This window comes from Apostichopus japonicus, chromosome 19, assembly GCF_037975245.1.
Source record: "Apostichopus japonicus isolate 1M-3 chromosome 19, ASM3797524v1, whole genome shotgun sequence".
Classification (NCBI taxonomy): Eukaryota; Metazoa; Echinodermata; class Holothuroidea; order Aspidochirotida; family Stichopodidae; genus Apostichopus; species Apostichopus japonicus.
Genome location: NC_092579.1, coordinates 17,019,427 through 17,034,443, shown reverse-complemented (window position 1 = coordinate 17,034,443; position 15,017 = coordinate 17,019,427). Strand labels below are relative to the sequence as shown.

Below are 15,017 nucleotides of genomic sequence, written 5' to 3'. Positions count from 1 at the left end.
ATCAACTGCTGACAGCAACTCTACCAATAAGTAGGTCATATAAACGAAGAGAGCAAAAAGTGAAAATCGTTACGCGACAAAGTTCAGGCAAAAATGTATTATTCAAATATTCTATACGAAAAAAATTGTTAAATGCATTAAAATGAAATATGAATATTTATGATGTAGAAATCAGATAACGGTTTAAAAAAAAAATTATGGTGTACATGTCTTTCGGATTGTAAATAACACTTTGAAGTTCTTTGCATGAAACGAGCATGCATGGAATTGAAATATATTTATTTCCCCTTAATTTCTTCAGTCAAAAAATAAAATCACTGATGTATTGTTTAATTGTTCTTAAATATAAAGCTTTACAATTATGCAAATAATTTTATTTCATCAATTTTATGATCTTTCCCTTTCATAATATATAAATTTGTAGGACTTTATGTTCTGATCTCCAGAAAATTCACATAGTTTGTAGAAATTTTAAAAAAAAGTCAAAAATTTGAAATAATATCACAGAAAGAAGGATCGAGGCTTGAACAAACGCATGAAGCCGTCGTATTAAAAGCAGGCGGCTGTGTTTAAAGCGTACATTTGACGTTAATTAATGGTTTCACAATCACATAAGCAGCCTTCATGCTTGCTTTACCATAGTCCTATACATAAATCTGACGCCATCACATGCTTGCATTATACAATGATAACCATTAAGGTAGTACGGTGTTCATGCTTAATCCAGGGTAGCATGGCACCACCATACTTTACTCGTAAGCAGTACGTAAATATGACGTCATAGCATCTTAACATTCAAATTAGTAGCATGCATGATTGACGGAAGCCTATGTAAACGATATGACGTGATACTGTGTAAATCTTAACCATCCAATTGAGCATTATGCCCATTTTTACCGTAGCCTATGCATAAACATGTTTTCCTAAAAGGCTTTTGTTAATGTCACAATCGTCAAAGAAAACCTAGGCTCTGACATTAACTGTACGATTCACAATGTACAAATAATGATTAAAGTGTGTATTATACACAATTTACGCTTCTGATTGTTGCACGTTCCAATCATGTTTTTTTTATCTTAATCATTGTCATTTCGCAGTACAGAGATTTGTCAGTAAGTTAGAAATGTATAAGCACTATACCACCTCTTGATCATCAGGCAGCGTCTGTTTGGGACAAAGCACAAGCAAAATTACAAAGTTGCGTCATACAAAAACAAACGACTGGAAGCAAGACAACGTATTTTGTGTGTCATACACAAAATAGGAGCAGGTTGTACATTGTGTATTACATTCAGTCTAATATGTGGGCCTGGGCTGAACAGTACGTCATGCGAGGGGGAATACAGGTTAACTATACGAGCAGAATATATGTTTTAATGCAATGATATCAACACAAGTTTCGTATCTCTCCACCGTTGGAGAAGATACCAGTAACTGTGTCCCTTATTTACGCTATGTATTCCTATATCAACGATTTCCTGCAGATCAGCGCCAAGGACACAAACACCACGTTAAAGGTAGAAACCATATACGTTAGAGCCCTGATATTCAGAATAGTGTTCGTGGCCCTTTTTAGGGTCGCCAAAAGTGCAAAAAGCTTGAACATAACTTTACTTCAAAAGTGGCAAAAAGTGGCAAAATCCCTCAAAGGTGGGGGGACTCCCCTCCCCCCCCCCTCGGCTCCTTCCCTAGCCTAGAGCATCCTTCACTGGAGGGTCGCCAACATGATAAAGGTGAAAACTGGGGTTACTAAGCAAATAAGTTTGAATACTTCCAGGGCTCCAGAGAGTGAAATTGACGCCAACTATATGAATACCGGCATTATGCGGCTCTAGGTACGGAACACAGTGTCGCAGAAACCAGAGGCGCTGTAAATTTAGCGTGTGTTAGAACGACACGCCATGCACGGTTTCACGTGACTAATCATAGTTAGAGAACATCACGGAATCGTTCCTCACTGATTTCCTAGGTACCCTTCTCTATTACTATGATATAGTAATAACTTGACTAAATAGACAGTACTACACTTTTATTAGTGAACTTTTAGCAAATATTATGGAATTACTATCAATATATGGAGAAACCATAAAATAATTTTTAAAAAATGAGGGCGTTTGGAGTCGCCGAGGGGTTTGGGTGGGAGGGATTAAATCGCTCGATATTTCGTTGTTTGTCATAATTGCTGTATAATTCTTAATTTTTATGCAAATATTAGTTGTTCATATTAATCAGACAATTGAGAAAGCTGCCTTCATCTTTAGGAAAGCTGAAAGAGAAGAGTGGGGTTATTATTTCATACAGTTTTGGCAGTTAATAGCCCACCATCAGGTCAAAGTTGTATAGTTTTGTTGCCATCCTGCAGGAGTTGTGTTCCGCACAGCTCGATGAGGCTTGTTCACCCCTCCCCCTCCCCCCCACCCCATGTCACATTCATCAACGTTATCTTTTATGATAGGGATCGTTGCACCTTTTCCTAACGTATTTCGTAATATACTAGTGAACATTGTATACATAACCCAACATTAAGGCACATAGTATCGTGTTGCATAAATGATACTGATATACATCAAGAACATGCTTAACAAGAAGATATAACAAATTGCTTATATTCTAAACAGTGAAGAACTGAAGTAATAGCGAAACGTAAAGTTGGTATCTTGAAAATCATATACGCATGCCACTGAGGATGTACACTACTTAGGGGATTACACACTAAATTATATACCTAGGTATATCACTGAAAATATATAGGTACCTGAATTTGAAAAGAAAGAAAATTTCAGGGATAATTAAATTATATGTAGCCTTCTGATGGGTATATCCTATAGGATATAGACCAATTAAGGGATATATACTGATTTGTATCCCTCTATAGGTATATCACTGAGTATATACCTTTGAATTTGATAAGGAGGATATACATGCATACTAAACAATATGTATCCTTATGATGGATATATCCTAGGATATATACAAATTTATGTTATACACCAAGATATATCACTGAGTATATATACTTTGGGATATCACTAATAAGTAGCGAGAGATATGACCGCAATGAATATTCACAATCATTGTCAATGGAAGCTCAGTGAAGATGATTGGTTAAGATATACTGGATATGTCGTCTGCCCGGTAAACGACGCAAACAAAACAGAATTATACAGAGAGATGAGCAACTATAAAGAAAACCCGGAATCCCAAATCATTGATTTATTTATTGTTACTAATTAACTTGTCAAGATAGGCCTAATATAATCTTCCCCTACCTTTTCCACCCCTTCACCCTTGTCAGTCAATTGTCCATCGTAGGACAATGATCATAATAAACAGATATTTCGATCCATCAGGTATATTTCGATTCATCAGTTATATTTCGTTATTCTTAAAAGGTCATCAGTTATTGTCCATAAATATGTTACAAAGTCCAGCAAAGGTCACTAACACAAGCTCTCATCAATATCCGAAGAACCCCTGCAGAAGATAACAACCTTAAAACTTATAGCAACTTTAACATATACCTAAAGTTAGGGGCGTGTCAAAATATATAATCTTTTAGGAAGCCATTCTCAAGTCGATTGTATAATCTCTTGGAGAAAATAGATGAGAAGAAGAAGAAGAAGTAAACAAACGTTTAGATGAACATACATAAATATTGAGTCCATTCTGAGAAAAAAAACCTTTTCATCACTGACCCAAAGATCTTTGTCAGTTATAGTCACTCGCCAAATCTGTTATTCCTTGAAAGTCCATCCATCATTTTCAAATTCTCTGTAATCTAATCTTCGTTTGTCGATTTGGAAAATCCCCTCTTAGAGCGATTTATTTACTTAATAACTGCGTCGTATCTCAACCTTTGTTGGTATATCAAGAGCATAAATCGAGCCAGGACTCAAGAGCATGAATCTAGTTGGAAACGGTATCACTTGCTCATGGTTGTTTGTTTACAAAGCTCTTTTCCAAGTATTGTCAATATACGGGGAAAATACGCAGCCTACAATAAACAGTTATTACCGGACGCTTAGCTACAGCAACTGCTTCCTCTCCAAAATGGAATGAATGCATTTTCCGATTTCTTTCTTTTTCTTTAGGGTAACTAGCTGTTATAAACATTTTATGTTTTTTCTAGTATCCTGCATATACCATTACTGCACTGTTTTTGTATGTCTATATATATGCGAAATATATAAACTGAACTGAACTGAACTTTTAACTAGGTTTTATACGCCATGTAAAGCCATATGAAGTATGAAGTCTTCTCGCCATTCACCATACAAATATTATAAACATAGCTGGTAATTATCCGGAATTGGTAATAACTGTAACATTATACTTATGATACATGACAAAGAGGATTTAACATGTCCCTATTATTTCTTTGCATATAGAACCCATTTTTCCCAATTTTAGGTGTTTAACGAGATGATAATACATTTGAACGGCTAGAAGTGAAGGGGATATAGAATCGAAATGACATATCGTTATCACATCACTATGGGTATATAAGGATATTAACATTAATCACGTGACACCTGGATGGCTACCTCATTGACTCACCTTCGGGGGGGGGGGGTTGAAAAGGGAAAGTAAAATAACAGTTCAGGGAGGGTTCAATTTGAATTTAAGTTTAATTTATAAATTAGTCCTATCGGCAAACCTATATCAAATGATGAGCTGCAATTCTTCCTACAAAATATTAATTTGTGGAAAATAAAGATATATTTCAAACAGGACGTCACACACCAACTATCTTAGCACTTCAAAAAATGTCATTTTGACATATTAAGTTTATAATCTAATCTTCATTTTTGTCGTGGCTAAATAAAAGTAATAAATATATTTGTATGTCATATTTTGATGACGCGCGTGTGATTGGTGTATAATGCAGAAATAAAGGCTGGTTTATGTTGGTGTAGGCTGAAATTGTTGTTTTTGCTCCGTCTACTTGCCTGTTGTCGTTCGATGGATAGGCCTACTAAACATTTTATCACATGTTATGAAAAGATCGAACAGCATACCGCCATATTTTATTATGAAATTGTCGATTTCATCAAAAGTTTTCGTTTTCATGCATGCCTACATATAAAATACAAGAAATTAAAATCAAAATAAGAAGCATACAACAAACACCAGACATCAGACATTGCGTGTACAGGAAGTTTCGTGTAAAGTTTTATGAAATCAACCATATCAAAATTTAGGAAGAATTGTGTAAAAAAGAAAAGAAATTGTAACTGCTTAGGTACGTTAGTAAATTAACACTAGGCTGAAGCGATCATCATTGTATCACACAACCTCTTTTCTTTTGTAAACAATTATCATCAAATACATCATCATCTTCATCGTCACCTTTTTTAGTAGTTCCTCTCAGAGCGTTGTCTCTCACTTGTAATAGATCACTGCGCAAACTCGGTCGTCTCGCATTAGGAGATATGACTCCACACGCGTCACTTATACGCTTCCGTAGAGCGATACCTCCTTTCTGCCCCATTTTCGGTGAAGTGTTCGGTGAAGTAGAACCACTCATGCTTTTATGCATGGCGGGTGTCATTTCGTTCGGTAATCGGGCGTGCTCGAAGAGAATTCTGAACATTTCTACAATTTGAATGTTTTCTTTGGCAGAGACCTCAATGAACGAACACCTTTTCCCGACGGAGATCATTCGTTTCGCTTTCTCAAGGTCTACCTCTCTTTGGTTTACGTTATCGCATTTATTTCCCACTATCACCATGGGAACGGATTTGGTTCTGGCGGTCCTTTTCGTTTCGATGATGAGCTGCCGTAAACGAAGTGCTTCTTGGAAAGATTCTCGGCTTTCGATACTGTAGACTAGCAGGAAAACATCTCCTATAGAAAAGAGGATGATAAAAAAAAAAGCATTTAGTTTCTCTGCAGTCATATGATCAAATCACCGGACTGTGAAAACACAATATTAATAGAAAGTTATGACACTCAAATTATCCGTTTATCCACCGCAAAGAAGGGGAGGGATTCTAATATGGTTTTGTTTAATGTATATATAGACTATAAATATATATATCAAATTATATGTCACAGAACAACGGAAACCTGGGTAATTTAAAGCAATGAAAAAAGAGCATAGATCTTTTTCTATTGGCTAAAACCGTTCTAGACAAACCCCTCTGTTCTTTTCTAACTCTTTTAATGTATAAAACGTCGAACCTTTTAACTGCTGTACAGTAGAAACAAGACTTTGACAAATGGGTATAACTTTACGCTTCGTGTAAATCTTTCGCGTAAAAGACTTGTGATTAACTCTTTGTTATAGGTTACAACTGGTCCGTAGTACGCGAGGGTTACATACATTATGTATGGGAGCTGTACGGTACCTCAATGGTTCCTGTGCGAAATATAATATAATATCCCTTGCTTCCCGAAGGCATAATGCTATTTTACTACATTCCGGAAATGACGAACGGATATGGCTGTAGGTGACCATACAATTGAAACTTGAAGCTCACCACCAGAAGATGACTCTTTCACTCGAGAAGATTCGACAACTCATTTGTCGGTCGATACTTTTTTTGTCATCTTTGCTATATTTAGCAAGCAAGCCTAAGGCGGTATTCAAGTGAAGAAAGCTTCGTCACAAACGGGAAGTTACAGAGTTATTCAGGGATAATTTACATGTAGCGCCATCATACTGTAGCCTGTGCGTTCGTTCGTTCGTTACCATAGTTTTTATGTTTATATACCACTTTACCAAATGTATACATTATTGATGAATATAAGATTGATAACAATTAATCAAACTACAACACCTTCACTTGGGCAGAGCCAGGATTTACGAAATGTGAGGTGGTGAGAGGGGTGGGGGAGGGGGGGGGAGGGGCACTGGGATCGTTGGAAATGAATCTTTAGTATATGTCTGGAAGCATCCTTCCGAGAACAAAATGTATTTGTCAAATGGTGCATTCTGATTTAGACTTTAAATTATATCTATAACTAGGCCCTGGCCCAAGGCTTTTTTAATAACTACCTTGACTTTTTGTTTACGTGAGGTTGATGTGGGAGCCGGTGTATACCCCACTGACCATCTGGATCCGAACCTGCCTTACTACAGGTTTGTTACTATACCAAATGAACGTTATATAAACGAGTAAACTAGGTCTACTTAAAGCTGTATTTGTCACGTCGACAAATACATTCATTTACTCATTCAATCTTTCGTATGTTCATTCATTCATTTACTCATTCAATCTTTCGTATATTCATTCATTCATATACTCATTCAATCTTTCGTTTGTTCATTCATTCAATGACTCATTTAATCTTTCGTTTGTTCATGCATTCATCTACTCATTCAATCTTTCGTATGTTCACACATTCATGTCTCGCGTTCCTTTGTCTGTTCATAAAGTCATTCCCACATTGCTTAATTTACACCAACACAAGAGTAAGAACCTTAGAAGACAGGAGAGATAAAGAGAAAGCGAGAGAGAGAAATCTTGTACCTTATGACACATTTATGAGGTTCGATTTTATGAATTTTACTGTTATTACAGAAATCTTCCATTCCGGAGATTGGTGCGTACGGCCACTTCTACGAACCGTAAATGATCTGTAAGGCCTGAAGTCAGATTAATGTTCTATAAAGGTATAAACACCAGACTCAGAAGTTATCTCGCTTTATCGATTATTCGATCGACGGATATTTGCAATTAATGTTACTTCCTTTCTGACGCCAAAGTGCGATCTCACGTACTTATAAACATATGGACCTGCACTTAATATGTGAAGGTGTGAAATAAAACTTTCAATGACAGTATGTGTGATGATTTGCATAGGCGTGGGAGACTATTTTTGTTTTTTATCCTTAGAAGGTCACAGAATCATAGATTTTGCTCCCAATGTGCTATTTTTGACTATAGTTTCTGTCGAACATCACCACCACACATGCCTGTCAAATGGTGAAGCATGTTTTCCTCTTCTTTTTTATCAAACGTAACTGGCGACTAACAGAAATGGTTATAGTTTCCTGTGAGAATTCCTCCTTATTTTGTCGTCGGATAAACGGACTTGACAAAATCAAACCGGTGAAAAAGGAGGATTGGGTGGGGTTGAACAACACAACGCCGTCCCCAAAGCCTATTCCATTAGATTGTTAATTGCGCGCTGCCACTTATAACTTCTAAATTGGACGTAGTGCGAGCGTAGGAAAAATTTCTCACCGCCCACCCTCCTTGCCCCAACGTTGTGACTTTCGTCGAGGCGAAAGTGTTGAAAAACAAAGGGAAACAACGGAGAACAATATCCATTGTTGGGGTGATGGTAGTGATTATGCAGAGTTTCGCCTCTGACTATCAGCATTGTTGTAGTACATCCCAAAGGCAACTGCTTATGTCCCAATCTTCACCTCTCCCCCTTCAACGAATAAAATAATAATACATCAAATTTATTTTAATAACTTAATTGGTGAGTCTATCGTCGTAACACTGCACCGATATACACATATGCATCTGGATATGCTTTACATATAATTGAAAGCAGCCTTACTCACTCTTAGAGGCGAATCTATTAGTGCTCCATCTATTTGGGCAAATCATATTTGTTATTCATACGTCCAGTATATGCTGACATATCATGAGGGATGAAACTGGTAGAAGATGTTATAAACAGACCGTCTCTCACCGATGAAATATGTACTGAGAAGTCTCAATGTAACACGAACATGTTAAACCAAAAATGAATTTTAAGTGCAAATCAATTTTGATCCATTGTATTGAGTTTGTTGTCAAAATATATTTCTCTACGAATCCAGTTCATTTTGTAGGCCTGTACTATTGTCTTAGTCTAACACGATCATTTCAAGACGTAAAACAAAACTATTTATACCGCACTTTGCAAATAGTTCGCAAAACTATTGCATAAAATCATCGGATATTGCGGTAACAACCAAGACACGGCTGAATTTCATTGGTAAATATATATATATTTTTTCCGGCGCTCTCAAAAATGATTGGAAACAGAGAAATATCTAAAAATCGATTTTCTTTGGGAAAGATTAAGTGACCTAACGTGTGATGAACCAACGCTAGTATTGCGAAAGCAGAATAACTCGGTTAGGAAGACAAGCTCCATTTGTGTTACGTTTCTTGAAATCGCCTGTCACTCGTCTTGATAGACTATCTAGCCTCTAGTGGCTATGGTAGATGACGTCATACTTATATCTCCAAGGATAAGTGTGTATGGTATATGGTCCCTACCGCTTAAAGTGAAGCCCTTCCTTTTACAGTAATTATAGCGACTTTTTTGATATTACGTTTGGTGTATACGTCGCGAAAGTATTTGGTGGAAAGGAAGGTTATGTTTAGGGTAACGGTAGAATAAGGAAACGGGGAGGGGGGGGGGGGGGATTAGGGAGGTAGAGGGAGGGAAATAGGAGAGAAAAGTGGATGAGTAATGAAGAGATGGGAGAGAGGATAAGGTAGGGTAAGGGAGGGTAGGGTAGGGTAGGGGAAGGAAGAAGAAGGAATAGGGACTGTTTATTGAGGAAATTGCAGATCAGATGTTATAATCTGACGTCATTGGACATTTCTCATCCAGATATATCAAACAGACTAATTTATTATGTGATAATTTTTGTTTTTCATATAACCTTTTTCTACCTCAGATCACACTCGGACCAGGCTGTGATCCCAATTCAATTAACATGACTGTTAATTTGAAAACATCTAAACAAAGTAAAAAATAATAATAATTGAGTACGTGTTAAACTGAAATTTAAAATCTCTAAAAATCAAATGGTGAGTAGTGAGTACATAAGATGTATATAGATGCTAGATTCACATTGAACTTGTGCGGGGTTTTCTTGTCAGCTATTTTTTTTATAACTTCATATAATTACTTAGAAATTATTCAAAACTGGATACACAAGATAGCTGTTTCTAACTTAAATGTATTAACAACATCGCAACTAAACAGAGTGAGAAGAATATAATTTCTTCGATTATTTTCGCAACGTCTGCCAAATAAATCTTCAAAAATGTCACTTTGTTGAAATATTTATTTGACATAGCCCTGCAATAGCTTCACAACATCACATACAGATGACACCTAATTTGCATATACCATATTGGACGATCGTTCTCTTTGCCATGAAAAAGAAAACACGTTAGGTTATTAAAAAATAATTTAGAGCCTATACAATGGGTGAACTTAACATTAACATTACTGTTTCATATCTATACGGTACGTTCACATATACCAGTGTATGGGGGCAATATTGAGTTTGTTTAGCTACAATGAATGATGTATCCAGGGATCATACAATGTTAGAAATAAAGGGAAATATACGCGAACTTAGTCTAGCAAGGAGGCCCTTTAAAGGTGATGAGAAACATTGACCCGGGAAGAAATGATCAAGGACATACGATCAATCTTACCTAGAAGACAAAACTCCGCAGGCAATGAGAGCAAAATAATACCAAAATATGTCTAAGAAATCAATAATTTCCATTTGCCCTTTATCACGTGGTCATCTTTTCCTCGTTTCAATAATGGCGGATATAGAAATGATATTTAGCCAATAGCATTTTCGCCTTTATGGTCAAACCGTGAAATATTAAGGTTTACCTTAGCAACTAAGGCAGAACTCGATTAACAAAAAAATATATATGTATAAAATATAAAAAAAAGATTTAATATCAAATAAGTATATTTTAAATTAAAACGAGTGCATTTTGTGTGGGGGTTTCTTTTATGTTCGAATTCTAAACGTTTCGCTATCTTTTTTTCAGCATTTTCTTTCAGTGTAAAAGCGATTGAACCTACTTATGTAAACTTCTGTAAACATATCATTATTATACAGGTGCGTATCCAGGGGGGGGGCGTTGGGGGCGCGCGCCCCCCGGGTAAGAAAAAGAGGAGAGAAAAAAAGAGAAGAAAAAAGGAAAAAAGAGGGGAAAAGGAGGAGGAGGAGAGGAAGGAAGGGAAAAGAAAAAGAAGAAAGAGAGAAGAAGGAGAAAAGGAGGGGGTAAAAGAAAAACGCGAAGACACCGAGAAGAGAAAGAGGAACAGTGACATCATTACAGCGCTGAAGGGTAGCCATGCAGTGACGGATCAATGATTTCGTAAAAGTGTGCCTCACCCTACCCCTTACACCGACAACTCCATTTTTTTGACGTTTCCATTTTCCTCTCTCACTAATGATCTATATATATACTATATATGGTCTATCATAACGCGTGTGTAGAATTGTGCTATGAAACCAACTGTGGCTGGTCTCGAGCTCGACCGTGTCGTCGGGGAACATGACGCATTTTGGGATGGAGCGACCGCCCCCCCCCCCCATTCAGCATTTTTTTAAATGATATCGCTAAGTAATTTCAAAATAGAAAGTGCTTAGATGCAACTTACAAGGCCTGGGAAGTGTCATTTCCAGCGATCTGGGAGACATTTTCGGCCAAAATTTGCTTGTACGCTTCACGCTAACAAATGGTCCTGGGTAGTGCCATTTCCAGCGATCTGGGAGGCATTTTCGGCCAAAATTTTCTTGAACGCTTCGCGCCAACCTATAGTGGCGCTACGCTTAGATAATTTGCCTACAGGCTTCGCCCCTCCCTTGGCAAATTCCTCGCTACACGCCTGTTCGAATTTGTAACGCAAACAGCAGATATCACATCATATCAGTGAGCATGAAAATGGCGTTCCAGGATGAAAATCCTCAAAACTGTCCGACTTGCCTGAAAAAATAACCAAAAATTTTCGAGCGCGAAGCGCGCGTTCAACGTGCCAATGTCAATATCATATAAGCAAGCATCGGTTATTACATCACATGCCATCATGTACCGTACGGTCCGTTAAAATTGCGCAGTATACCGTGGGAAGCTAATGTAAACAACGACATGTCTCATGTAGATGTATAAAAAGCATGGAGGTCCAATTATGTCAAAAGTTTCTTTTATATTAGTAATGGCGAATTAGGGGCTGCACCCCCGCCGCTCAGTGGCGGAGCGTCCATACGGTCAGGGGCGGATGCGCCACCTGACGGACTCAAATGGACTGCTGGCGCCTTTTTCAGCTCTTTACCACTTTTTACTTATTCTAGATTATTGACTTTTTTATTGCGCTCTCATCTACTTATTGACATTTGTCACATTTTGTTGGTGTAATTTGGCGATGACACCCTATTCTTCGTTTATCTGCAAATTAGCCAGGCCCTGAAAGGGTCATTTCCGGCGATCTAGGGAGTATATTTACTCAAAATTTGTCTGTGCGCTACGCGCCAACCAGTGGTGGCGCTCCGCTTAGATAGTGTCGAAAGCGCCCCTACAGACCATTCTCGCCCCTCCTGACCAATACCCCTAGCTCCGCCACTGCCGCCGCGCCTCCTACGCCTATGTGTGTAGTGTTCGGTTTCGGAAATATCTGCTATTTTTCATTTCCTTCAACCAAGTTTTATAATAGCCGTTATAAGAGGTTTAATGTTTGTACACCAATAGATTAACTGTGTTTGAATTTTAGAAAATTTCTGACCAACATTCTGCATCACACTTCCCTCTACTCGTGCAATTTTGACCGGTCTGTTAGGGGTTGGAGGTAGTTTTTCTATATTGGTTGTCCATAGATGAAATTTTGTACAACATTATGGGTATGTTTTGAAATGAGTTTATTCACGAGAAATGTGAATTTTCAAATTCTGAACAAATTTGGGGCTTAAAACCTTGAAAAGTGGAGCTGACGGGTATTGTGGGCCGCGACGTAGAATCACCTACAAAAGCAAAGACCCACAGGACATGCGATCAGGTCGAACATGACCTGTGCCGGGTTGACAATCTTCAAAAAGGTTATGGATGGAAACAAAAAACTATTAGGAAATACTTGGTTCTCAGGCCAAAAGTGTACATCTGGTTGGTCATTTCAAGCCCGAGAAGTGCCGTTTCCGGTGATCTGGGGGGTATCAAAACCAGAAATTTTCTTGTACGCTGCGCGCCAACCGATGGTGGCGCTCCGCTTAGATAGTAATTCGCGCCCCCGGGTTAGAAAATCCTGGATACGCGCCTGTTATATATACATAATGTAAGCATACACAAACAAGAAATGATGAGATTATCATGTGAATGTGTATCAAGTTGTCTTGATTGCGCCATTTTGTTTACTTCGTATTGTTTGCATATATATATATATATATATATACACAAACAATGTAATATATTTGAACCCTCTAGATATGAAAGATGATGTAATAATCCGCATATGACAACTCTATATTTAGGCAGCATTTGTTCAAGGACAGAATGCTTTACAAAGAAGCCGACAGTCTTGTTTTTCGGAAATCGCTCCGATTTATTCTGTCGAAAAGCCAGCTGGAAGGAAAAGTGTCTAGATTAAAAAGTAAATAGTGGCGAAACTAAAGCTTTCTCAAAATATTACATGAAGTGCTCAGGGGGAATTGATTATTGATCAATGTGTACATTGACGTCAGAAAACATGTTTGTTCATATATTCGGGATCAGTGAAACAACATATCGCATGCATTTTGCTCTCTGTAACAGTTATTGTAATATGAAAACCCCTCACCATGGCTCATATCCCCCCCTCTCCTCCCCTCCCTAGGTTTCACATCAACAATGTTTAGATTCGGCGTGCAGAATTGAAAGCATGAGTGAATATTTTGTTAATATGCGGCTACGGAAAATATATTATACTTCCATATAGAAAAAGATAGGAAACGTGCCGTGGACTGGGGGAGGGGGCGGAGGGGATGGGGGAATGAAGAAAGGGGTGGAAGAAATTTAAGAGTGATGATATCTTTAAAATCGAGATGCCTATATGTTACTTCATTTCTTTTTCAAGAAAGCTGTTACGATATACCATATGCAAGGGAAAATTAAACCTGTCGTTAGACGGCGAAATTGAAAAATAAAATCGAACTTATATCGATGTCGTAGCCACGTCGGCATAGGTGACCTTTATCATTATGCAAGTAACTTGACATAATTAAGAGAAGAATCGACCTCAAGTAACACGAATGGTGGCCGATACTGTAACCATTAACTATTTAAAGCCCAACGAAATCATGTACTGACACGATATTCGAACCATTGGTGACCTTTAAATACAAGGGCGTAGGAACCGGGGGGGCTGGGAGGCGCCAGCCCCCCCAGTGAAAAATATGGGGGGGCGGAAGTATCGTTCCGCCCCCCGCCCCGCAAGTCAGAAAACCCCTTTTTCATTTCCAAATGAGAAAAAAATCTCATTTGAAGCACCAAATTGCATCTAAGGCCAGGTGAAAATGTAAAATTCTTTACAAAATGGAGTGGGTGTTGAAGTGTGCTATATTGCACCAAATTGCATCTGAGGCCACCTGGAAATGCAAAAAAATTCACACTCCCTCCCCTTAGACCCCTCCCCCAGGCCAGCCATCAGTCTTCAGCCCCCCCACTCAAAAGTACCTTCCTACGCCACTGTTTAAATACAAATCCACATGTCCTAAAGAAACTGAAATATTCTTTCGATGAAAACCTTCTCTTATCAACCATATATTTGCTTATACAGTGCAGTGTCAGGGAGAAAGCGAATATATATATAAATACACACCCTTTATAAAAACAGGACACTTAATGGGGGCACTAAATACATATTGCGGGTCACACGTACATTTTGTGTCTTAAGAGTACAACTCACGTGAACGTTATGGTCATTTAAAAGTCCAGGAAGTTCATCTGTAATGTTGATATATCTTATTACAAACTCCCCAAAGTATATACAAGTTCCATGACTCTCCTTGTCATACACAAGGTTCTGCGCGCTTCAGTCATAAAGCTTCTGGTAAACCTCGCAGTGTTCTCTATACTTTATAATCTCTGTTCTAGGACATGTTGTAGGAGAGTTGTAGGGGGTGGGAGAAGGGCCATTAGCAATACACCCGATGGTATCCTTCACGTTTCTTTGGCTATTGATGCATTTGGTTGTATAGTTTGCAACGCAAATATATATATATATATATATATATATATATATATATATATATATATATATATATATATATATAT

At 37.8% G+C, this 15,017-nt stretch overlaps 1 protein-coding gene across 1 annotated transcript in view; it reads right to left on the bottom strand.

The window, feature by feature from the left end:
- LOC139960545 (dexamethasone-induced Ras-related protein 1-like) overlaps nt 1-15,017 on the bottom strand; it is a 72,452-nt gene continuing 57,435 nt past the window's right edge. Inside the window, exon 2 of the mRNA XM_071958991.1 lies at nt 1-5,847. Within this exon, the coding sequence (XP_071815092.1) occupies nt 5,279-5,847 (569 nt within the window). The 3' untranslated portion in view covers nt 1-5,278. The remainder of the gene's footprint in view (nt 5,848-15,017) is intronic.